At 37.3% G+C, this 26,748-nt stretch overlaps 1 protein-coding gene across 1 annotated transcript in view; it reads left to right on the top strand.

Moving 5' to 3' along the window:
- LOC128528669 (zinc finger protein 501-like) overlaps nucleotides 1-20,965 on the top strand; it is a 35,999-nt gene extending 15,034 nt beyond the window's left edge. Inside the window, exon 2 of the mRNA XM_053501688.1 lies at nucleotides 19,644-20,965. Coding sequence (XP_053357663.1) covers nucleotides 19,650-20,639 — 990 coding nt within the window. The 5' untranslated portion in view covers nucleotides 19,644-19,649 and the 3' untranslated portion in view covers nucleotides 20,640-20,965. The remainder of the gene's footprint in view (nucleotides 1-19,643) is intronic.
- The last annotated feature ends 5,783 nt before the right edge of the window (nucleotides 20,966-26,748 follow it).

The raw sequence follows: 26,748 nt of genomic DNA on the forward strand, positions 1-26,748 counted from the left end.
TGGTTGGGCTAAGAACTCACTCACTCGCCTCCCCAGCAAAGAGATTTTCTGTACAGCTAGCGCCCAAGTGGGAGGGACCAGCAGAATTAAAGAAAAGAAAACGACCACTTAACTACACAGGGTCTTGGGGCAATCCTCAAAAAACTAATTTATGGAATGTGGTGAATCTGAAGCGCTTTTACGGACGTTCTCCTCAGACGCCGGAGGCTTGGGGGGGGGGGGGGGGGGGGGGTCTATGTAGCGCGGCCACATAAAGGGGCATTTTAAGTAGCAGGGAAAGGGTTACGGAGCTAATGCGGCTCACCTGCGCAATGAAATGTGCCTGATCTGGTTTTATTTGTCCCCATAGACAGTGTTGGTCACAGGGTAAGCTCTCGCGAGCATGCGCGATCGCAGCGCGAGAGAACCCGGAAGCGGTGTCAGGTCACGTGGGCCGGTATAAAGCCGGAACCGGCAAGCGGCTCGGCACGGAGAGATGAAGACAGCGCGCTGCAGGTGGAATAGAGAGAGAGCGATTGGTTGTTGTTTACCGTGGATTACTTTCCTTGGACTCACATCAATTCCCATCTCCTTCCGTTTTCTCGTGCTCCCGGATTTACCATCATATACCGGTGAGGCCGAGCCATCTCTCCCGTACACCATTTCACACACAACAATATCATTGACTCTGGCCTATCATACACACACACACACACGCTTACACTCCACCCCTTTGTTTATATTTGTATATATATTTTGTACATATTGGTTTTTGGTGCACCTTGTTTGTTTGGTTGTTGGTTTGTTTTGTTTAATACACTTTGGTTTGGTTTACATCTAGTTTTGTGTCGCGTCTTATATTGTCCCGCCTCGGTTGCGCAATACCGGAAGTGCAATTTACAAGCCCATATTTTGATTCTCGACCCCGTAGCAAAGTAACTAGAGATTTTAATAAATCCAAGTGTTACACTATAACTTTGTGCACTTCAAGCAAACAAATGCAGTGTGACAATGCAGATTTCTCCTGTGTGACTGAGATGATGACTTTTACAGTACTTTTTAATTAATTAAATTCTTTTCAGACTATAACCATCTTTTCCCCTTGTGAATGTGCTGGTGTGTTTCGATAGTATTCAGTCGTGTATAATATTTTCCTCACTCTGAGCAATATGGCTTTCTATCTGTGTGACTGTCCTGATGTGTTTCATCACTATTTGGATAAACTTTTGCCATACCATGAACACTGACATAGCATTTCTTGTTTGAGTAAGTAGATGTATTTTAAGATGACACTTTCAAGTAAAACCTTCCCTTTCCACACTGTGAGCAGTAATATGGCTCCTCTCCTGTATGACTGCACAAGTGGTTTTTCAACGTACTTTGTTGTGCAAAACTTGTTCTACACTGATATTGTGCTTCCTTTGTGTAAATCAGTTTGTGCTTTTTGAGAGGGTTTTGGCATGTGAACCTTTTACAAAAAGTTATTTTTTAATATAAGCATTTAAGCAATAATAAGCATTTTTAAACATTCACTCGTAAAACATAAATTTTTAATTTAATAATTTGATCTCCACAAACAAATTGGATTTTATGTTTTTAAATAAAAATTTTTAGAAGATAGCTGCACAACAGTCCTTAATGAAACAGCACCTCCTAACTTTACTTTCATAAGTGTCTGCAGAACTGGTAGGAGAGGTGAAGGTGTAGCTGCTTTATTTAAAGATGTCTATCTATGTTGTATCTTTAACATCAAGCATTTCTGCAGACTCTGTTGATTTCCTTGATTCCTTTAACTCAAAAGTTAAGAATGTTATAAATGATATTGCTTCAGCAAAAGTCTAAAAGACGGGCAAAAAGAAATCACCATGGAGAAAATCAACAGCAGTCCAACATATGAAAAGACAACGAAGAAAAGCTAAGCGGATGTGATGGAAAACGAAACTTGAAATTCACTATAGTGTCCATAAAGGGGGCCTTCATGCTTTCAATGTGAAACTAGCCACATGTCAGGCTCGGTAGAAAGTGTGGTGGATCCAAGTGGAGATGGTGAGAGATGATCCCGGGTAGAGATGCATGATGTTTATGAATCCTTGTGTCGTGACTTAGTCGGCCGAGTGGTGGTTTTAATACCAGGCGTGGGTTAAGCTCAGCACTGCCTTGTGAGCAGGAGAAGCCCCGCTGGAATGAAGAAGCCGGAAGTGCCGGCACGAGTGCACCGAAGCGAGGGGTGGTGTGTAGTTATGCTGAGATGAAGCTTCATGAAGCTCTAAAGCCTTCCAGCCAGTTGGTTCACAAAAGGGTTAATTTCTCGAGGCACAAACCACCCTGCTAGTCAAAACATGTAAGATGAGCAGATGTGTTCGCAGTCATTTACCAGTACTGTATGTGATCCTCTCAAACCCATCTTGCCCTGGTTGGCCATAATTGTCATTAAACTATGCATTTTTGTTTATTGTGAGCACAAGCTAATAGCCCATTTAAACCATCTGTTGTTCTCTCCTCCTATTCACATGCTTGTGTTTTTGTAAATAGTATTTATGGGATTTCTGTGCCTGTGACATCTTGATTAATGTTCCATGGCAGTAGCACACATACCAAAGTGACCCTCCTCCATTAAATAAATATTTCATAATTTCTGTTATATGAAAGAGAGGTTTTCTTACTAGGGCAATGTTACAAAGTAGATGGAATAGTAAGACATTGTAGGTGCTTACTTAATGTGAGTCTGGTAGGATGTGATTAACTTTTCAAACTGAAGCAATGTCACTGAATAAAGGAAATACTGAAGCAGTGTTACTGAAAAGAGGAAAGATGAAAAGGGCAGTGCATGTGCAACTGGTGGTTGTTGGGGGGCAACCCTTTATTAATTTTTATTTAAAAAAATACTACCCATGAATTCTGCAGAGATTCAGAAAAAAAGCAAAATACCTACAGTGGAACCTCGGTTTATGAGCATAATCCGTTCCGGAACTGGGCTCGTATTCCAAAACACTCGTAAACCAAATTTAATTTTCCCATAGGAAATTATGTAAACTCAAATTATTCATTCTACAGCCCCAAAAAATAAATACGTAAAAATAGTTAACACTAAGTAAAAAAAAACAAATTAACCTACACTTTACCTTTAAAAAAAAAAACTTAAAAATAAATGTCCAATATAAAATAAAATCCAGACAGATTGGTGTTTCCATTTGTGCATGCAGGCGCTCTGTGTGTGTGTGTGTGTGTGTGTGTGTGATGTGCGTGCACACACACACATTAACAGAGACGTTTTTTTAAAACCGTTTAAAAATTAACTGTTTAAAAATTAGCAAGGAACATCGCTAGTCACACTCGCGTGAGCGCATACTAACAGAATTACTGCTGAAAAGTAAAACAACAACAACAAAAACAAATTAACCAGCACCTTACCACGACAGAGCAGAGTTTTTGTGTGTTTGTTTGGGAACCTGAGAGAAGGGGGGACTGGAAAGTTGAGAGAGAGTGTGTGTGTTGGTGTAAGTGAATAAGCGCACTCTCCCTCACACACACACACACACATACACTTGCCTTTATAGCCTCCCTCCTCTCAGGTTCCCAAACACACACACACACTCTGCCTTACAGAGAGAAACTCCCCTGCTGGGTCTGTGTGTGTGTGTGTGTGTGTGTGTATTCACCCAGCAGGGGAGACGATTACCTACAATTCCGCAGTGCAAGAGAGAATAAAACCGTTGGCTCAGTTGTGATGACGTGACGCTCGGTGGCAAAACAAGAAGCGCATGCGTAATACATGATACTCGGTGCTCGTAAACCAAGACCGCTCATTTTTCAAGTCAAAATCTTTGCTTGACTTGCGGAACACTTGTACTGCGTTACTCGTAATCCGAGGTTTCACTGTATAATAAAGAAAATATACACCAGGAATAACATTTCGAGTAGAGCACCTAAAAAAAAAAACAGAGCTTGGGCATTATGCCGATACATGGCAGCAAGATACATGGCACCATTTCCTGAACTGCTATATGTGTCATTCATGACATCAGTCACCGTAAACAATACAAGCCTCGAAACGTGCTTTACTAAATAGTTTTTGGATTTCTCGACATGGTTTCGAAGCATCGGCACAGTACGTCCCTTCAGTAGCGGTGTGTATGACGCTTTTCTTGCGGGAATGCGGAAGCACACAGACACGTTGGGGGAAGAGAGAAGGCTCTGTGATGAAAGCTGACCAGGGCTGTAAGCCTGTTGGTGAAAGCTGCGTGAGGATTAATCGTGGTCGTAGAACAGGAGACGAGAAAAAGTCCGTGAAATATCCAAAAGGGCTGGGGTCCAAAACGACAGACAAAGTCAATGAAAAAAAAACCACTGTGGTCGGTATCTGGCAGGCTGAGACAAGAAAACTGCTGAAATATTGGCTAGTAGGCACACAATAAACTGGTGACGTGGTGGTGTCAGAGCATGGTTTATATAGGCATGGGAGGTAATCAGTGATGGCGTACAGGTATGCAGAGAGTGAGGCGGTGAAATGAAAGGAATGATTGGAAACATGGAACGGGAGTGCTCAGGTGATCATGGATTATATTAGTTTTAAATCCTGATTCTGGCAAAATATCAGTGCTGGTACTGCTAGATCTTAGTGCTGCGTTTAAAACTGTTGATCATAACACACTAATAAAATGACTGGAAAACTGGGTCTGGTTTTCTGGGATGGTACTCAGATGGTTTAGGTCATACTTAGAAGGAAGAGGTTATGACATGCAGGGTCTTACGAGGCTCAATTCTTCCGCTGCTTCTGTTTAACCTGTATATGCTTCCACAAAGTCAGAAATTGAGAAAGAACCAAATTGCATACCACACCTTTGCTGATGATACCCAGATTTTCAAATTAAAATGAAATTATCAGTTGGATGTTTCAAAACAAGGTCATTGCATTTGAAAACAAAGATGAAACTCTGAAGATGAATGTATACCTAGGGGTCAAACAACTAAAAATCAAGTCAAGAATCTTGGGGTGATTCTGAAGACAGACTTTAGTTTTAGTAGTCATGTCAAAGCAGTAACTAAATCAGCAATTAGATGTTTTGTTTCCAATGAAGACTTAAAGAAACTTGTCCATGCCTTTATCACCAGCAGGGTGGATTATTGTAATGGTGTCCTTAACAGCCTTCCCAAGAAGACCATACATTGCAGATATGCTCACTGAATATCAGATGTGTAAAGAGTACCTGAAAACCATACTTGAGTTAAATACAGATACCTTACTGTGGAAATGACTCCATTACAAGTTACAAGTCACCAATTCCAATAAGACTTGAGTAAAAGTCCTAAAGTATCAGATTTTAAAAGAACTTAAGTATTTTATTCGTACTGAATGTAGGTTTAAAGAACACCAAGAAATGTGAAAAACATTCTGTTTATCTATAAGGTTTATAAACCGTTTATTTATGAGGTTTTATTACCTAATATAGAAATGAAATTGAACACTTCAATATTTAAAAATGACAGAACAAAAGTCAGTCTCAGTCAAACTCAAATGATCAAAAAAGGCACAAGTAAAAGATCCCCCCCCCCCAAAAAAAAAGGTATTTTTAGTCTACAATGGACAAAAAAAAAATTCAGAGCGAACTTTGATTTGATTTACCTCTCAGCCTCAGAAGGCGGCAATATTTTTATTCAACTTCAAGAAAAGCTGGTTCTCAAAGTTCTTGGATAAAGATGCCGACTTGTCGAGCACAATCACAATGTAATGAGTAACGGTAAGTGTCCGTTCAAATGTAGTGGAGTAAAGAGTACATAAATTCAATCAGAAATGTAGTCGAGTAGAGAGTAAAAGTTGCTTATATTTTTGATACTTAGTACAAGTACAAAGTGGCCAAAAAATACTTAAGTACAGTAACATAGTCCATTTACTCAAATACTTTACACCACTGCTTATTATAAACCTAACTGACTCTCAGATCGTTAGAATTGAGTCAGTTAGAAATATCAAGGGTTCACACAAAACAAGGGGAATTCGCTTTTAGCTATATATATTTAGCTACCGATAAATCAGCCAGGACACGTATAGTACGTTGAGTCTTTTGTTGTTTCTGACCATAAATTGTAAATGACTGAGGATCAATAATTATGAATGAAACATTTTTATTTTAATGACAAATGTACATAGAAATAAGTTAGACAATATAACAAAATGTAAAAGTATAGGTCACTCATAATCTGGCTTGTAGGATAATATGAATATGTTAAATATGAAAATAAAAATATATATCCTTTTATTTAAATTAAAAGAAAATGAATAAAATAATTATAAATATATCAGCAGTACATTTTATTTTAATTTTTATGGGTTAAAACGAATAGGATATCGAGTATAGTTCATTTTTAAAGTTTTAGATAGCTAAAAAAAAGTTCAGGTGGTAAAGACAGGATTTAAATATACAGTAAATCCACAGTAAAGTTAATGTACAGTAAATGTATACAGTCATTATATACATTAAACTAAAGTGTCACACCGTTAGCATTAACATTCTGGTGAAGTTGTGTTGTGAAGTTGGAAACCAGCCTGATGTGATAGAAATGCCAGAACCGTTTCATCATCCCAGTTTGTCATAATATACATCTACAACATGTAACAATTATGTTTGGTGTTAATAAAATTATATTATAGAGCAAATATATAAATTCGGGTTACATAACCCAATCCTTTATATGACTCATGAATTCTTCTCTTCATTTACCCGGATCAGTTAAGTCCTAAGTTATCTTGTTGCTAACAACACCACAAATAAATACAAACTGCAAATTACACTATTCACTTGTTATCAACAGTTGTGAACTAGTAAGTGCTAACCACTACATCACTGTGCCCCCCAGAATTTTAAGATACGAGATATTTATGTTATTGAGTATTGCAATAACACTTGGGGCATATTAGTCATTAGGTCATATCAGGGCAAGGTAAACATATGTAAAATACAAGTGCAGACAGGCTTGAAAATCATTATTACTCATTAAATAATTATGAATGTATTAATTATCATATTAAGTATCATCTTATGTACATTTTGTCTAGCTCTATATGTCATTACAATAAAAAAAACTAATAAATATAAATGAAAATAAATTTAGCTACATTTCTAATGCAGTGACAGATAAAATTCATATTATTCCCTATTACATGAGAATATGAGCTTTGGTGTAAAACCCTACAAGGAATACTGCAGAAACCAACCCAGGAAAAGAGATAAAACTAAAAATAGTTTCAATCATCAACTACTTAAACAATTATTGCAAAACTGCTTCTCTAGCAGTCACAGTTTCCTCTAGCAGAGCAAAAAGCATTGCAACTAAAAAAATGACATAAAGCCTAATGAGAATGCGGTAAAGAGTTAAAAGAAATGTTATTTGTGGTGAATTTACAAGCCCAATTACAATCTATATTTGAGGTATATTTCAATTATTTATAATAATAGATATTTCAAATTCACTTTACTGATTTTCACAATACAATTTTCTAGTAAATATTTAAGTTGATCTTATATGATCTTTATAATCCAAGTAATCTTCAACTAATGAATCACCAATAACATCTTATGTAATGGATTAATATATTGACACATTTGTCTGTGTGTGCGCAGCAGTGTCAGAAGATGTTCGTTTGTTTTTATGAAATAATGCAGTTATTTCTCAGTTGTCATTGGCTGTATTTTTCGATAAAAATTTGTGATGTACTAGTATACTAGTTAATCCTCCTTAAATCTTGTTCCATTTAATAAAATATTTGAAAAGTAAAAAAAAAGTACATTTGTATGAATCTTATAAAATTAAAGAAATCTTTCTACAAGATTTGTATAAATCTTATAGAAATAAACAAAATCTAATCATCTTAGATATCTCATTTTTTTACTTCCCCTACCCTAATGGAGGAACAATCCACCTAATCACAGACTACTTTGCATATCATTCATTCACAATATAGTTCTAGATGTTGAGCTACCACACCCCAGACTCAGATGATTTGGTGGTAATAGTTGGCTAATGACTGTGAAATGTCCTATTGTTGGACGATCATGTGACTTTGTCCTGAGGTGTACTTAAAGGAGACACTCTGATCTGCGGGTTTAGTTGATACACTCATTCAGAAGTCTGCTGTGAACCTACTGGAATTTAAAAACGCTTACTTCAACTTTGTAAGTTTACCATCTTCTGATCTCAATTTCACTGATTAAATGCCCTGGAAAGGCATGAACTTATTTAAAATAGAGAAAACGGTATTGCTGCTCACATTATGATAAGATCATTAGTTATTTATGTACAATCAGAAGATAAGAGTATATGTAAAGGGAGAAGAAACTTTCACCCATCCTAAAACTGCCAACAATCATATGTTTCTTTGTATTACAGCTCACAGTTATAAAAAGGCCTATGTCTACCAATGCAAAAGATATACTATATACTCACAGTATATTAATAAACATTCAATTTATTTATGTACTAAATACCAGTTTTTTAAAGAAAGTCTTTGCATTGTGGTGAAGTGTTTATATGGCCTGATGAAAAGTAGAGAGACGTGGTATACTCAAAAGTTGAATTAAATTCTTGACTTTAGTAATTTTAATAGCTGCCTTATGTACCGCATGCAATTTCAAGTTCAGGAAAGGTTTGCTTAAAACCTTACTTTTTGTAAGCAGTTTAATTCTTGCTGAGACTCTCATTCACAATATATTAAACATATCAATATCAACATACTGTTTACATTTTTTTAAATTATAATTTCTTTTTTTTTTTTTTGGACTGCTTCTAAAGGCACCACATGGTTATTGGTAGTTCAAGAATAGTTTTGGGTTTGTAATAGTCCTTGATACATGTGTTTCTTAAAACACATCCTGCGTGATAAAAGAAGTCAGATAAAGATATATGAGGATAATATGTGTACTGAAAATATCCACTTGCATTAGTTTTGAGGACACTGAATCTGTTATGTTACATGAGGAATTTAAATTTAGGTTCGGCTGCATAGCTAATGACATGTATGTGTGTGTATGCATGCAGTATAAAATTGGGTTATATGACCCCCCCCCTTGTTAATCCCTGCAGGGTCTTACAGTATATAAAACCGTATACATTTTCGTTCTGAACAGAGGTAATTGTTTACCTGAATACAATTGCCTTATTCAAGGACTCATTAAACAATTCTTGAAAGAAAATATTATATATATCCAAAAGCTGATCTGGAACATAATGATAAATCAAATATAGTGTTCTCAATTGTTAATGTCTGGGTGGAAGGAGAAACCTTTAATCGTAAAAGCAAATACTTATTTAGACCAAATTCAAATTCAAATTTTATTTGTCACATACACAGTCATACACAGTACGAAATGTAGTGAAATGCTTATACGACTGCCATTGACCCTAAAAGAGAATTAAAGTTTACAAATAAGAAATAAATATGAATAAAAGAAATACGATAGAAAATTAAATAGAAAAATTAAATTAAACTAGGAAAAATAGAACTAAAAATAAAAATAGAAATGTGCTAGGAAAAATAGAACTAAAAATAAAAATAGAAATATGATGTACATAAAAATAGAAATATACTGTACAATTTGAAATATACTGTACTAGGTGTGCAAATATGCATAGAACAAAGTGTCTTTGTGCACTGGTCCAGGATGTAAACGTAAACATGTAGTGTAGTTGTGAAGGTAGGAGTGCAAAGTTATTAAAGTGTCTTTGTGCAATGGTCCAGGATGTAAACGTACAACATGTAGTGTAGATATGAAGGAAGGTGTGCGTGTAATTGTCCATAGTGTCCATGGATGTAAAAAGATTGATTAATTTGGTCAATTATGAAAAGATTGTGTTAGTTCTGCATAGTGGTGTGGTTGTGGTTGAGAGACCTTATCGCCTGCGGGAAGAAGCTCCTCCTCAGTCTCTCCGTGTTAGCCTTCAGGGAGCGGAATCGCTTCCCAGACCGCAACAGAGTAAACAGTCCGTTATTGGGGTGGCTGAGGTCCTTCACGATCTTCCTGGCCTTGGTCAAGCACCGCTTGCTGTAGATCGAGTGCAGGTCAGGGAGCTCGATGCGGATGATGCGCTCAGCTGATCGCACCACCCTCTGTAGAGCTCGTCTGTCCTGCATGGTGCTGTTCCCGAACTAGGTCGTGATATTTCCCGTCAGGATGCTCTCTATGGTGCAGGAGTAGAAATTCCTGAGCACCTTGGAGGGCAGTCTAAAGTCTCTCAAGCGTCTGAGGTGGTAGAGACGCTGCCCGGCCTTTTTTACCACGGTGTTGATGTGACAGGACCATGCCAGGTCCTGCGTGATGTGAACACCGAGGTATCTGAAGCTGTCCACTCTCTCCACTGGGCTCCTGTTGATGTCGGGGGTCTGGTAGTTCCTCACCTGCTTTGTACTGAAGTCCACTATCAGCTCCTTTGTCTTACTGACGTTCAGGAGATTGTTTCTCTGGCAACAGTTCTATAGATTTCCAACCTCCTCCAGGTAGGCCGTCTCATCGTTGTTCGTGATCAGGCCCACCACAACAGTGTCGTCAGCAAACTTGATGATGGTGGTGGAGTTGGTAGTGGCCACGCAGTCGTGGGTGTACAGAGAGTACAGCAGGGGATTTAGAACACAACCCTGGGGGGCTCCAGTGCTGAGAGTAAGGGAGGCTGAGACATGTCCGCCCATCCTTACTGCCTGTGGTCTGCCAGTCAGAAAATTGGAGATCCACTGACACATTGATGAGCTGAGTCCCAGGTGCTCCAGCTTGGTGGTAAGTGTGGAGGGAATTATGGTATTAAATGCAGAGCTGTAGTCGATGAAGAGCATTTTCACATAATTTCCCCTCCGAGTGTCCAGGTGAGTGAGAGATGTATGGAGGAGATGAGAGATTGCATCGTCCGTGGAACGGTTTGGACGATAAGCGAACTGTAGTGGGTCCAGTGTGTCTGGTAGTGAAGAGATGATGAAGTCTCTGACCAGGCGTTCAAAGCACTTCATCACTACTGAGGTGAGGGCTACAGGGCGATAGTCATTGAGGGAAGCAGGATGAGGTTTCTTTGGGACAGGAACAATGATGGACTCTTTAAGGCATGTGGGGATCACCGACTGAGATAAAGAGATGTTGAATATCTCAGTGAACACAGGTGCTAGCTGGTCTGCGCAGGCTCTGGGAATGCGGCCTGAGATGCCGTCTGGTCCTGCTGCTTTCCTGGTGTTCACTCTCTTAAGGCTCTCCTCACGTCATGCTCTGTGATGATGAACGCGCTTCCGGTGCTGGCAGTGACTTCCTGTCTGCAGCCGTTAGCGCCGCTAGCATTAGCATCGCTAGCGTCTTTAGCTGCAGCCTCGAAGCGAGCATAGAAAGTGTTCAGCTCGTCTGCCAGAGACACGTCTGCATTTATCATACCGGATGTTGGTGCTTTATAATCCGTTATTGTCCTTAATCCCTGCCACAGGCTCCTAGAGTCATTCTGTTGGGCAGTATCCGTGGCCGCTTGTGGTGGAATATAAACGGCACTGATTATGACCGATGTAGATAAAAAGGACGACACATGATGGACAGTAGTTCCAGGTTTGGTGTATGTATTTCAATACATGTAATGTAAATACAATATGTATTTCAGATTTTATTTTAGTGATTTTATTTACACATAAATGTTTTTATATATTTATTTAACCCGATGCTACAATTCCTCCGTATGATTTAAGCTAACTTCTCCATCTTTTTCAACATTACACAGTTTTACAATTTTTGTAGATGGATTCTGAAAAAAAAGGCTGTCGTATACTGACTAGCTTTTTTCCTATTATTGTACTCATCATAAATCATCAGAAATCTTTGTTATATGCTAATGACAAATACTGAAATATTAATGACTTTGCAGTGTGAACAACAATTTTGGGGACTTGTCACCCTAAAGTTAGAATATTTCACCCAGTCACAGACTTCTTTGCATATGTTTAACAGATCGTTCTTGATGTCCACTACCCACACCCGATTCTGACTTAATGAGGTGTTGATAAAAGGCTATTGACACTCAAATGCCCTCTTGTTGGACTGTCCTTTGTCTTTGTCCTCAGTTATGCTTACATTTTAAGCACACAATAATACAATAACTTTGTGTTTTAAATAGAAAATGTAAATAGTATATACAATGCTTAATTGTAAAATAATTATTATAGGGATAGTTATTTTACTGGTAAATCCTTTTTCAAGTTTTGAGTCATGACTGACTGAGATGCAGCTTATATGTAATGAAATTAAACAATTATAAACAGATTTATGTAAAATTAAACCAGTGTATGTAAAATTAGGTAATCTAAAGTATTAAACAAAAAAGGGGGAAATGGCATGAGGGACATTTTTGCTTTAAATTTCTGTTTTAACAGATTCTTGCATACTCTTTGCATGTTTGTTCCTACCAGCATTTCAACATTTTAAATTTTCTGAATCAAACTTATGCAGGCACATCACAAGGTAGACAATTAAAGAATGTGTAAATGTGGTTGTGTGCAAAAATCTGTGAATGATTGAAATTCCATTCTAATTAAGAAAACTTATTCAATTTATGTAGAAGTAATTTATTCCAAATTAACTTTATTATTTATGCATTGTTTAACCAATAATCATTTGTAACATTATGAAAAAATCAGATAAGTAGCTTGATCTTGTTGTCATGTCCTTCAAACAGTTCCTGAACTATTTTCCAGTGTGAACTGATACGTATGACAGGGACTAGCATAGGTACACTGACTGGTCTGCAGCTATGCCATCAGTACACAGAAATGCACTGTGATAGCAATGCAAGTTTTTCAGCTAATAAAGCTCAGCTTTCAGTTTTTTTGTGTGATTAAACAAGATCGGGCAGTATTCATGGGGAGCCCATGACCTTGTTGTCACTTGATCACTTTTTTGGCCCAGAAATTGATTGATTCAATGGCAGAGCAAATTGCAGAGAGAGGTAGGTAGGTATAGAGAAACCGGCCCCTGCTCACTAAATATAGACCTGACAGACCACTCAGATCATTAGGATTGAGTCATTTAGAAATATCAAGGGTTCACACAAAACAAGGGAGAAAAAAAAAAGAAATATCTGGCCAGGAAAAAAGCAGCAAAAGACGCAATTTCTCAGTAAAACTAAGCAGGGCCCGGTTTCCCGATAACGCAGACTCTTAGCGCGCTAAGAAGACTCTTAGATATATCTTATGTAAAGTGATTACTTTATTAATAGCATGTCATAATAGGCAAATATATAAATTAAATCACCAAACTGTCACAAATATTTTTATGTAACCTGTAGTGGCGGTGAAATTGCATTTCTGGGTATACAATCATAGTTGATTGACAAACAGCTGTCAACACTCTTCTCCAGCTTCAGGAACAATGTGAAGTATGTCAGTGGTTGGGGTTGTATAGCGCACTCATGGAATGGATACGATGAGATGACAGAGTAGAGGTTTAATACCCCTATCTCACCTATGCGGTTTCGCGTGGTGGCGGTAAGTATTGTTCATCATGATTCAGCGCAAGTTTTGGTGCCGTGATTACGTTTCCATCTACCACGCAAACAATTAAACGTTTAACACGCGGAAGCTCGCGGACCTTGCAGATCTTCGTAAAACGTCGGGCGGTCACTCGAGGCGGCTTATGGTGTCTCATACCCCTATCTAACCTATGCGTTTTGACTCAGGGTGAGATGCGATGTTAGGCACTGTGAGCTGCCGCGATTGCCCGCCAACATTCTGCTGATGTTCCGCGAAGTTCTGCAAGGTCCGCAAGCTTCCGCGAGGACCGGCAAAAAAATTAAACAAAAACACAAAAAACTCGCGGTGAATCATGATGAACCTTACGGCTACCACGCGAAACCGCGTAGGTGGGTGTTAGAATAATTTTATATATAAAGGAGTAATTTCCACTCTCTTGCTCTCTTCCTCATAGATCTAATATTAACGTGGTAAATCTTTCCTGCTGCTATCTTCCTGTCTCCTCTTACATTTGCTTTTTAAGGTGTGAACGCTCCCCTGCTCACCTTCTCATTTTCGCTTTATGTCTCTCTCCCCCTCTCTCTCTCCCCCTCTGTCTCCTTCCCCCTCTCCCCCTAACTCGAGCCAATATCTTGTGATCTGTCTCTGGACGGACACCTCTCTATCATCCTCTACTTTGATTCTTCAGGATCTCACCAGGACATTTACAATGGCTCATGTTCTTTGTAGTAACATATGTCTATGGCACAGGCGTTTGGTCAAACATATATAAACCCCATCTTTTGCTGTTAATAAAGAGAGACCTTTCTAACAGACAACGTGTGTGTGTTTGACTGAGTCTCTCCTGGCGCCAGAGAAGCTTACCGAAGCACAGCGGACAGACCGAGCAACTCGCCTCTCCTACTACGTAACTTTAGAAAAACTTTACAGTTGGATAGGGGTATAACACCGCATCTCACAGCGAGTCGAATCGCATTGGTGAGAGGTGTATTAAGCATTACAATCACTCAGAAAAATGAATAGATGCGGGGTTTGAAACTCCCAAGTTTATTTTCTCATTTAACTAAATCAAATATCATCATAAAATAAAACTGTCAAAAGAAAAGTCCATCCAATTAAGAATGATGGCTAATGATCAATGAAACTTATTTAAAACAAAAATCAGCAAGCGGCTGGACATCGGGACCTGGAGCGTAAGTACGACGCGTTGGCAAGCGCAGGTCTGGTCAGGTCAAGAAGCTCCATAATCTGTTGCCTTGAAACCTTTTTTTTAATAGCCACCTCAGGCATAATATGAAAGGCTAAAGTTTTGCCTAAAGAAATAATTTACATGAACCACACGGCTCCGCGGACAGCACCGCCTTTAGTTAAGCACAACAACACGATGTATCGCTGCCAAATTGTTTGCCACCTGTTTAATATTAAAAGTGATTGCCAATTGTAACGCATTAGTCACATTATAAAATGGGCTAATTAAAAGTCACTCTATCAGGACTGATGTAGAAAAAAATTAAGTTCTTAAACACGCTTGCGTATTAATTATGGAATCAGTATATTTAATAATTAATACGACTTTGATACCGTGCCATAATGTGCTTGCATACACTGCTGATTTTTAAAGACTGCTGCACAGTGGTGGCGACTATCGTCTTGTGCTGAAACTACGCTAAGAGTGAGTTAAGGTTGGTTCAGACCCTAAGAGATACTTAGAGTACAAAAGTTTTGAGAAATGCACCATAGCGTTAAGAGAGAGGTTAAGGTACAATTTAAGAACTACTTATCGATAAGAAGCTTTCGAGAAACCGGGCCCAGCTCATTTACTTATAAAACTGCACAAATTGAACCTAAAACTATATTTGAAGCAAAGGCTCACCACACTAATTGTTGATTTTGTTTTATTAATTGCTGTTTAGATGGCACAGTGGTGTTGTGGTTAGCACTGCTGTTCATTGGGATTTCCCAGGAGTTTTACCTCGAAACCACAGTAACGTGAACAACCAAGGGGGGGATTAACCATAACAATAGACAACGTGAGACATAGAACAGGGACATAACAAAATATAAATAAAACTGTTACATCTGCTATCAAGGAACATATAAATTTGCTAAAAAATCAGAAAGTAATCCATGTAGTTTTAACTTTAAGGTTGAGTATCTTACGCCTTGTTTGCGTTAAGTTGTACTTCTTTCGTTGTCACCGAATAAACTTCTTGGTTGGTAATCAAAAAGTGAATTCCATGATGAGAAATCGAAACAGTAGATCGGATAAAGATTAAGCTTTGTTTTAAAATGACTCCAGCGTGTTAAAATTCACTTATATCACTTCAGAAGTATTCAGTTTGGATTTTCTAATTATTATCTCTTGGTGCAGGTGTTTGTCAAGAAGCTCATTAAAAGCTTTTTTAAAGTAGATTATTACATCATATGGCACATAAGTGTATTATAATATTGCATTTATTCAACATTTAGATTTCTCTTATGGTGCAGGTTAAACTTCAGGTAGATATAAATTCTGTTCAGTGCTTGATTTAATATGTGCCCACAATTTGACGCATGTACGGTAAAACTTATGGTTTTTAATCCGGCACATAACAGGTTTAGCAAATACCAAACTACTGCCAAAGTTTCATTACATTATGTCCCACCAGTTTTACGTGATGCTGTGACAAATTCTGGTGGTTCGGAAAAATCCCTAAATCTTTTTTCGGGTCCTCCAATGTGTGAAACATTAAGATATAATTGATATAGTGAGTTCTGGCCAATGTACAGATATCTTTAATTTATACAGATTCTAAAGTTGACACACTTGGAGAGAAGACTGCTATATATAAACATACTGGGATTTAAAGGCCTCATCTGACTTCAGTTTGGTAAATTTCCTCTCTTGCCATTTTTTCTTAGGATTATTAGGATTAGGATAATTGAGAAGTACAGTTAACACACACAGGGAATTTGTCTTGGTAATGCACTGCAAATAGAGAAAATAGACAAAAGCAAAAGAAAAGTAGGGAGAACAAGAGGATAACTACACACTTAAAAGGGATAACATTGTTGTTATTTAATTTAAATTTAGTCTTTCAAAGAACTGAAAATTAAAGGTGTATCTTAAACGTTATAATTTTAGATATTGAATATTTTATTTTTTTTTTTTATTCAAAAGTTGGTGGTAAAGATCAAACATAAAATTCCCATGTTTCATAACCTAGCATGTTAATTATATTGTATTCCCAGTTTTAATTCATATTATATTCTATCTGTATTGCACTAACAATGTAAAATACATTTATAACACATTTAATATATAGTAATATATATTTAATACATTTATAACTGATGCGTTCAAATAGATTTCAAATACAGTGAGGTCAATAAGTATTTGATCACCCTGTGATTTTGCAAGTTCTCTTACTCGGAAAACATGGAGGGGTCTACAGTTTTCAGCATAGCTGCATTTCCAAAAAAAAAAAAACGGAAATCAAATTGTATGATTTTTTTAAACAATTTATTTGTAAATTACTGTGTCAAATAAGTATTTGATCACTTGAGCCAAAAAATATTGTTTTTTGGTACAGAAGCCTGAGGTCAAACGGTTCCTGTAGTTCTGAACCGCTGGATGTCCAGGTGGTGCTCTGAAAAAAATGTAGGCTTCATAGACAATTGTAAGACCTTCAAGGGCAAAACTGGCCTGTTAGGGCTGAACGGTGTCCATTCCACTCGGGAAGGTGCTGCTCTCATTTCTTGTAGTATAGCTCATAGTCTCAGAAGAGGCCTAGTTATTCCAGCTGTAGCTGGATGGATCTGGGTGGATGCATACTGTTTTTAGGTACAATACTTACCAAGAGTTGTTTATTTTGATTTCTTAATTAATTCAATTCAATTCAATTTTATTTATATAGCGCTTTTAACAATGGTCATTGTCCCAAAGCAGCTTCACAAGAAAAAAAATTAAAGATTTTTTTTTTTTTTTTTTTTTTTTTAAGAAAGAAAAGAAAAGAAAATATTTGGAAGTGTGTATGTGTGAGAAAAATGTGTCTAGATAATAATTAAATGAATGAATGATGAATGAAATGTCTCTGATGAGCAAGCCAAGGGTGACGGCGACAGTGGCAAGGAAAAACTCCCTGAGATGGCAATAGGAAGAAACCTTGAGAGGAACCAGACTCAACAGGGAACCCATCCTCATCTGGGTGATAACAGATAGAAATAACATCAAGTGTGTTGTGCAGGTGAAAGTTCAATATATCAGAAGTTGTGTAGATTCAGTTCAGCAGTAGGTGCAGAGGGCAGATGGGGTCAGATCACTGGAAGCACAGGAGCAGGATGTGTAGCTCCAGCCATCATAAAGCAGAATCTAGCTGGAGCAGGTCCTTCTCAAGATGCTTTAGAAACCTCGCAGGGTTGGCCTTTGTCTACTGAAGCTGGCACAATCTCCAGATGTCTCAGGATGGGTAGAAAAATACAGAAAAGATGGAGAGAATTAGCGTAGTTGCCATTCAGGATAAGTGTAATGGAGTATGAGGTTATGGGTTGAGTTACGCGTATGCCAGATTAAAGAGATGCGTCTTGAGCCTACTTTTGAATTGGGAAACCGTGTCTGCTCCCCGAACAGTGTCTGGAAGGCTATTCCAAAGCTTTGGAGCCAAATATGAAAATGCCCTGCCCCCTTTTGTAGATTTTAAAATTCTGGGAATTACCAGAAGTCCGGAGTTTTGTGATCTTAAGGAGCGTGGTGGATTATAGCGTATCAAAAGACTGGTTAGGTATGAGGGAGCTAAACCATTTAAAGCCTTGTATGTAAGTAGTACTATTTTGTAATTAATTCTAAATTGAACAGGTAGCCAGCCAATATAATTATTTTAATATTGTGTTTGTTGTTGTGGGTCAGTGGTGTGGGTGGGCAACCTGTATCGTTTCTTATCTGTGAGCGATTGCATCTGTTCAAGTGGATCATTCGAGGGTGGAGGAGGGGGTGGATTCCTGTTGCTGGTGCTTCTTCGTGAATGTGTGCTACAGGCATAATTGTTTTGCTGTGTAAGTTGATTGTGCCATTATGCCCTGCTGTCAAGCCTCGGTTCCAGGACCTTGAGCTCTGGATGTTCAAGGTTACTAATTTCTATGTCTGAGTCATGAGTCATATGTGAATTGTTGCTCCCAGTGATTACTTATTTTATCTTCTTTACTTTTTGTAATAAATAATTTTTTAATGTTATGTTTGTGATAAAACTTCGACTTTTTGATACCTACGTTTCCTGCTATTTCTCCATGAACTGACTCGTGTTTCCTACAACGAAATTTTATTTAATCAAGGCGTAATCCGACCTTATCTTAAACCCCTCAGCGTTCCGCTACACACGTATTATTTTATCCTTCCATTCCAGTGACTGATGCAGGCATATTAGCCCTGAAACATCAGATCCTCCACCATGTTTGGCTGTGACAATAGTTTATCATTGTTTTCTTTTTAATATCGGAATTAATCAGATCACATCATCTTCTTCCAAAACTAATCTGTTTGTTTGCTTCACATGCTGTTTTATATACTCCAGACATGCTTGTGTCTAGAAGTAAGAAATGACTCTCTGTATGCTTTTCTTCCTCTGTTTTTTCTTTTTAATTACTTATGGAAATTACATGGAAAAATAGGTGAGAAATGTTATTACACGTTACCAAAGAAAGTTATATTAAACCAGCCATTCTAAGTGCAACAAATGAATAACCAGACATGAGCTCAAAACTATCAATGTCACTATATTTGAAGCAGTTATAACCTTTAAAAGTTAAAAGTTCAATTAGTTATAGAAAATGAGAAACACTATAAAGCAAATAAATTGAGATTCACAGTTAAGACGAAATTTTAAGAATATATCTGTGTGTCTATTATGGTTATTTACTTGTCTATTTTTGTTTTTTCCTCCCTGGAATTTATGAATAAACCGACCCAAATCACCCAATTCTTTATACAGAAAACCAGGGTTAATGTCTCAATATATACAATCTATCATTTGAGTTTTGATATTAGCATAGTACTCAGGAAATGTAATTGTAAGAGGTCAGAGCCAATGTATTTACGACAAGTACAACCGGCTATCTATCCGAGCTGATCAATTTAATTCCAATGACTTAATATAAATAGATAAACTTCATGTGTGCAGATGTAATGTTCCTTTTGTTTACTGCTCTGTTACAGACTAAAATGTCATCATCTGGTTCTCTTCACGCTAAAAACCATTGCAGAGCAAGTACTTCAGAAATGGACAAGAATAAAATTCACTGCTCACTGGAGGGGGAAAGTTTTGCTATGCAGAATAATATTCAAGATCACCAGCACATTCCCATTAAAGAAAAAACATATTGCTGCTCACAATGTGGGAAGAGTTTTACCCACCCAAGTAATCTCAGACAACACAAACGGATTCACACAGGAGAGAAACCATATTACTGTTCACAATGTGGAAAGAGTTTTGCCCAGAAGCGCACTCTCACAGAACACAAACGGATTCACACAGGAGAGAAACCGTATCACTGTTTACAATGTGGAAAGAGTTTTGCCCAGAAGAGTACTTTCAAAGAACACAAACGGATTCACACAGGAGAGAAACCATATTACTGTTTACAATGTGGAAAGAGTTTTGCCCAGAAGAGTTCTTTCACAAAACACAAACGGATTCACACAGGAGAGAAACCATATTACTGTTCACAATGTGGAAAAAGTTTTTCCGAGAAGTGTGTTCTCATAAAACACGAACGGATTCACACAGGAGAGAAACCATATTTCTGTTCACTATGTGGCAAGAGTTTTGCCCAGCATAATTGTCTCATAGAACACAAAAAGATTCACACAGGAGAGAAACCATATTACTGTTCACAATGTGGGAAGAGTTTTTCCCGGAAGAGTACTTTCACAAATCACAAACGCATTCACACAGGAGAGAAACCATATTTCTGTTCACAATGTGGGAAGAGTTTTTCCCAGCAAAGTCATCTCACAAAACACGAACGGATTCACACAGGAGAAAAACCATATTTCTGTACCCAATGTGGGAAGAGTTTTGCCCGGCAGAGTCATCTCACAAGACACGAACGGATTCACACAGGAGAGAAACCATATCAATGCTCAGAGTGTATGAAAAGTTTTACGGATAGTTCTTCTCTCAATAAACATGAGCATATTTGCAAAGGATAGCGGCATTTCTGCTCACACTGTTGGAAGAGCTTCAAACATAAAAGTAGCTTAAAAAGTCATGATGAACTTTACACAAAAAATTGCCATATTACTCTTCGCACTATGGAAAGGGCTGTATAGAACACTCACTAATTCATATAGGTGACAAGTCTCATGTTTTAATATAAGCTTTAATCTTAAATTAAATAATCATTTACACAGGAAAGAAGCTGTATTTCTGCTTAGCATCTGTTAGATTTCCTCTAAGTAGTCAATTTAAATGCCATCAGCTCAAACACACATAGGATTACACATCAGGTCAGATCAAGTAGGCTTTTATTTTCATTTCAACCTTCCTCCAGGACCAAGGTGCTGTGCTATATACATGCAACAACATAAATTAACACACACTACTGGAGGAGTAAACACATGCCATTACACTGCTTAAAGACTAGCTCCTAATCACGCATGGCAGAGGCACAACATAACTGAATTATGGGGTCTTATTTGATTAGCTATTCTAATCACATTTCATGTGGTTTATGTGGTTTTGGATAAAATGTTCACTAATAGTTAAGAGTTGATAAAAATTGTTTGATAAAAACTTTTTTAGTCATTAATCATTAATAAAATACCGATTTTTCTGAACGTATGCCTAGTTTAAGATAGGGACACAGGATAAGCCTTGTTTGTCTACACAACTATAGGATGCTGGTAAATATAATATTCTTCTAGAGATTTATTGATGTTAGTTTTTATTGTATTATTGTTCTTGGTTTTGTGATAATATTGTATTGTGCTTATGACTGAAGTCTGATTTACATTATGCTCATGCTGAATGTAGGTATGTTAGTTGTTATTACTGTTCCATGTTACCGAGAAGAGGTTGAATTTTCTTTCCGTCTCAGGGTTAGTTCTTGTTGATAAATCACCGTGCAATGTATCTTGGATATTGGGAGAAGGCAAAAAAAATTCTATTTATTCACTTACTCACTCACTCACTGACTCACTCACTCACTCATCGTTTATACCGCTTTATCCTGTATTCAGGGTCACGGGATGAACCTATCTCAGGAGACATCACTGGACAGGGTGCCAATCCATGGCACGGCACACACACACACTCTGGGCAATTTGGGAACGCCAATTTGCCTAATCTGCAGGTCTTTGGACTGTGGGTGAAAACAGGAGAAAACCCACCGAGCACGGGGAGAACAAGCAAACTCGATGCACAAAGAGATGGAAATCGCGTCTGGCCGGGAATTGAAACCGGACCCTGGAGGTGCTTGCAAGCACATTATGGCACGTTATCAAAGTCGTATTAATGATGCAATATACTGTAGGCCTTTTTAAGAATTTAATTTTATTTGATAGCAGAACAAATAGAGTGACTTTTAATTAGCCTATTTAATAATGTGACTAATGCATTAAAATTGGCAATCACTTTAAATATTAAACAGGTGGCAAACAATTTGGCAGCAATACAGCATGTTGTTGTGCAAAACCAAAGACGGCGCCGTCAGTGGAGCCGTGTGGTTCATGTAATTTTTTCTTTTAGGCAAAACTTCAGCCCTTTTCATATTTTGCATTTTAAAAAAGGTTTTGCCTACCAAGGCAGCAGATTATGGAGCTTCTTGACCTGCTCAGACCTGCGCTTGCCAGGCCAACGCGTCGGACTTATGCTCTACTGATGTCCAGCTGCTTGCTGCTTTTTGTTTAAAACATGATTTATTGATCATTAGCCATCATCATCTTTCCGCTTGAAAAATGTAAATTAAAATTAAACATGACAAAAACACGCGCTGAATCATGATAAATTCACGGCCCCTGCGCGAAACCGCGAAGGTGAGATAGGGGTATTAAACCTCTACTCTGTACTCACTATTCCATAGTGCGCTTTACAACCCCAACAACTGACATGCTTCACATTGTTTCTGAAGCTGGCGAAGAGTGTTGTCAGCTGTTTGTCAACTATGATTGTATACCCGGTTCGTTTCACCGCCACTACAGATTACATGAAAATATTAGCAGCAGTTTGGTGATTTAATTTATATATTTGTCTATTATCGCATGCTATTGATAACTCAACCCATGTCGAAATAAACGCTATTAAAAGAATTTAATGCAATGTTTAATTGCATAGAAAGTGCCGTCTTTCTTAACGCTGTCATGCAAAAGGAGTCAAAAATCGATTCCTAAGCAATCAATGTCAGCTAATTCAGGACTTTCACTGTAGACAGCACCTTGTAACGCCGGACGTAAGAGGCAGCGATTTAAGAAGACTCCTAAGGGACAGTTCGAGAAATACACTTACACTGTAAAAATTTTTCGTAATTTTAACAGGGAAATACAATATAAATGCTACAGAATCAAACGGTATTTTACAAAACTTGGAATAACCGTAGAAATTACAGTAAAAAAAAATTTAATTAGTTTTTCAGAGTAAGACCTTGAATTTAACAGTTAAAAACATATGAAAATATGGTTTATTGCAGTAAAATTTATGATATACTCTATTTATAAAAAGGAAATTCTCAGAGAAGGTTTATGTTACTAATATCATGTATTACTACAGTTTATATTTTTCTAACTTTTGTTGATAAATAGTTTAAAAATAAAAAAAAAATCTACTTTGTAAAAAATAAACCGTAAATTTTATGGTAAAAAAACTGGCAGCTGTGGTTGCCAGAAATTTACCATAAAAAATACGCTAGCAACATTATTGGTTGTACGGGATTGCACTCATTATACTGTATATTTTATGGATTTTAATATTTTTTTCTACGGTTTATAAATAAACTGTAAATTTTACGGTAAAAACTGGCAGCTGTGGTTGCCAGAAATTTACCAGACCTGCACGTACACAACTTTTCTTCTCTTTTTTCCTTCCTCCCTCCTTTATCCCTTTCCTTCCCTAAGTAAAATTACCCCCTTTCCGTGAGACCTCGTCCATGTTTGTTGTTGCCCCCCTTGTGCCAAACCCATTACAAAATGCATGAACGTATTTAACACCCCAGTGCACTGTGTATTTGCATGTGTGTGATTAAATCATTTTTTGTGTAAAATTGTAATAAAAGTCCTTCTATAAAATTATATGCTTAGATTGTCTGCCCAAAATGCTTAAAAATGTCCACCCTGACATTTGTATATTTGATTTTGAGAATTTAAATATTGTTTTGCTGTCTTTATTAAAAAAATACATGGGACCATGCTGATGTTTTGCTCTAAGTCCTGAATAAATTTTGATGGGTTTTGATCATTGAATTTAGGTTTGTATTTATCAATTAGTATAAAAGTACTCTTAATAGTTTCTTAATAGTAAAATTCAAATTTCTTAGCAATGTAACTTCTATCTCTTTTAGCTCTCAGCTAGTGTGATAAAATGATGCTTTCACAGAATTGCTGAATGAATTAATTGTGGTTATTCATAATTAAAAAATAGTCCAACAACGATAGCGCTTGTGTAGCAAGCATGGGAGTGTAGTGTAGTAGCACTGTCGCCTTCCACCTCCAGGATCCGGGTTCGATTCCCATCTCTGTGTGCATGAAGTTTGTACTGTATGTTCTGCCTGTTCTTGGTGGGTTACCTCCAGGAACACCAATACACCGCCCCCCCCCCCCCCCCCCAAAGTATAGACAATGAGTGAGTTCTGAGTTGTAAAAAAGATGAAAATAAACCATTATTATTACAACTTAAATCTATAAATTAGACAGTTATGAGCTGTAAAAAAAAAACATGGTTATTATCTGTATTTGTTACAATGTAAACCCTGAAATTTGACGGGAATAAACTGTTAATTAGAAAGGTATAAACTGTAAAAAAAAAAAAAAAAAATCTGTAAAATATACAGTATAATGAGTGCAATCCCATACAACTAAAAACATTGCTACCGTATTTTTTTTTCGGTAAACTTCTGGCAACCACAGCTGCCATTTTTTTTACCGTAAAATTTATGGGGTTTTTTTACAGTGCAGTTCTAAGGTTGAAAGGTTCTCCCAACCATCCAAGAACAGTTTAGTATTTAGGCACAAACAAGCGTTTGTCACTGATTAGAAGGTTCCCTATTCTGTTTTTTATTCTGGTTTCCATTTCTTGTGTCCATCTTGTACAAAATTAAGAGATTGTGACACTGGTGTATTGGACAATGGTAGGTTACTTCCCTCTCATGCAGAAGGCCTGGGTTTCATTTGGACATTCAATGCCCAAATCCTAGCCACTGGATGCAGTGCCGGTCCCAATAAAATGGGAGGGTTGCATCAGGAAGATGTAATGTGGAAAGTTTTGTGCAGATTAAATTTTCCCCTGTGGTGACCCCTTGACGGGAGCAGCCGAAAGACAAACATTATCAACTAGTGCATGAAATCACATGTTAGTTAGGCAGCATCCTTATGCAGCAAATCCAGTTAAGGGAACACCAATTAACCACAGATGGATCATTTACTTAAACATGGTCTAGGTGCCTAGTGTATTTTAGTGCCCATGACAAATTCCTTATTTTGCCCCAACCCTCTGAAGGCTTTCAGGACCACTCATACAGCAAACAGCACGAGCTTGAGCCATTTTTCCTAATTCCAGGTGTCGCCATGAACAAATTTAGGATGTACAAATCAATTTAATGCACAGTAATTCATGCATTGTTCATGGACTGCTCAGTGGGCCAAAGTCCACTTTTCAGATGAAAGTACATTTTGCATTTTATTTGAAAATCAAATGATTGTGAAGAGAGAGAGCAGAGGCACAGAATCAAAGTTGTTTAAGGTTCAATGTAAAGTTTGCACAGTCACTCGTGGGTTTTGGAGTGATGTCACCTGCTGTTTGTTTTATCAGGTCCGAGGTCGGCACAGCCATCTACCCAGAAGTTTTAGAGCTCTTCATGCTTCACACTGCTGACCAGCTTTATGGAGATGCTGATTTCATTTTCCAGCAGCACTGGGCACCCGCCCACACTGCTAAAAGTACTAATACCTGGGTTAAGGACCATGGTATCCCTGTCCTTGATTGACCAGCATGCTCGCCAGACCTAAACCCTATGAATAATCTATTGTGTATTATGAAGAGGAAAATGCAAAACACCAGAAGAGCAAAGCAGAAGAGCTGAAGGCTGAAACCAGAGAAACCTGGACTTCCATAATACCTCAGTTGTGCCACAGACCTCCATGCCACACTGCATTGCTGCATTAATTCAGTCCAGACTGCTGAAAAGTATGAACTTGTATACTCAATACTTCAGTGCTGTCCAGGTTCATACTTTTTAAAAGTCCAACATTTCTGTGTCGATCATCTTTTTATTTTTCAATTAGTCTTAAGTAATATTAAAATTTTCTGAAGTACTGAATTGGCTGTAAGCCATAATCATCATCCAAATAAAAAAAAATAACCACTTGAAATAAATCAGTCTGTGTGTAATGAATCTATTTATTTGTTTTACATTTAGATTAACTTTTCAATGTTTCAATATTTTAATACTTAATGTATTTCTATATGTTATATATGAATATATATGGTAATATTATTATCATATTATTAATATATTAAATAATATACATCATACTATTTTTCTGAAGTGTATATACATTTTTTTTTTTTTTTGGCTAACTGGTGGCACGGTGGTGATGTATATACATTATTATTTGCACTTCTAGTAGATATTAAACTGTATTTCATGGCTGAAGTACCTGAACTATGCAATGACGAAGTTATATCTACCATCACACTCAAATGAGGAACAGAACAATTCTAATATTTAATCATCTGTCTAATAAAATAGTGTTTAATTCTAATGGGACTAAAAAAAATTTTATTATTAGTATTATTATTACTTTTTTTATTTTAATGTACAGATCTCAAGTAACAAACTACTGAAATTTATTTCACCGGATGATTTTTCTGCGATGAACCCTAAACTTCGCGAGAGGTCACGTGATCCAACATGGCGGGGCCACGCTGCTAAAACTCCTGTTTGCTTCTTCAAACCAAACTTATTTAAAAATTACTACAACAACAATAATAATAATCTCTTAAAGGCGGGGAAACCTGGTAGATTTGTGCACACTTGCTTTAAGGGATATAATATGACGGAGACTCGCAAATCCAGTGATTGAGTTAAACCTGAGAAACACGGTGGAGACT

Source organism: Clarias gariepinus, chromosome 8, assembly GCF_024256425.1.
Source record: "Clarias gariepinus isolate MV-2021 ecotype Netherlands chromosome 8, CGAR_prim_01v2, whole genome shotgun sequence".
Lineage (NCBI taxonomy): Eukaryota > Metazoa > Chordata > Actinopteri > Siluriformes > Clariidae > Clarias > Clarias gariepinus.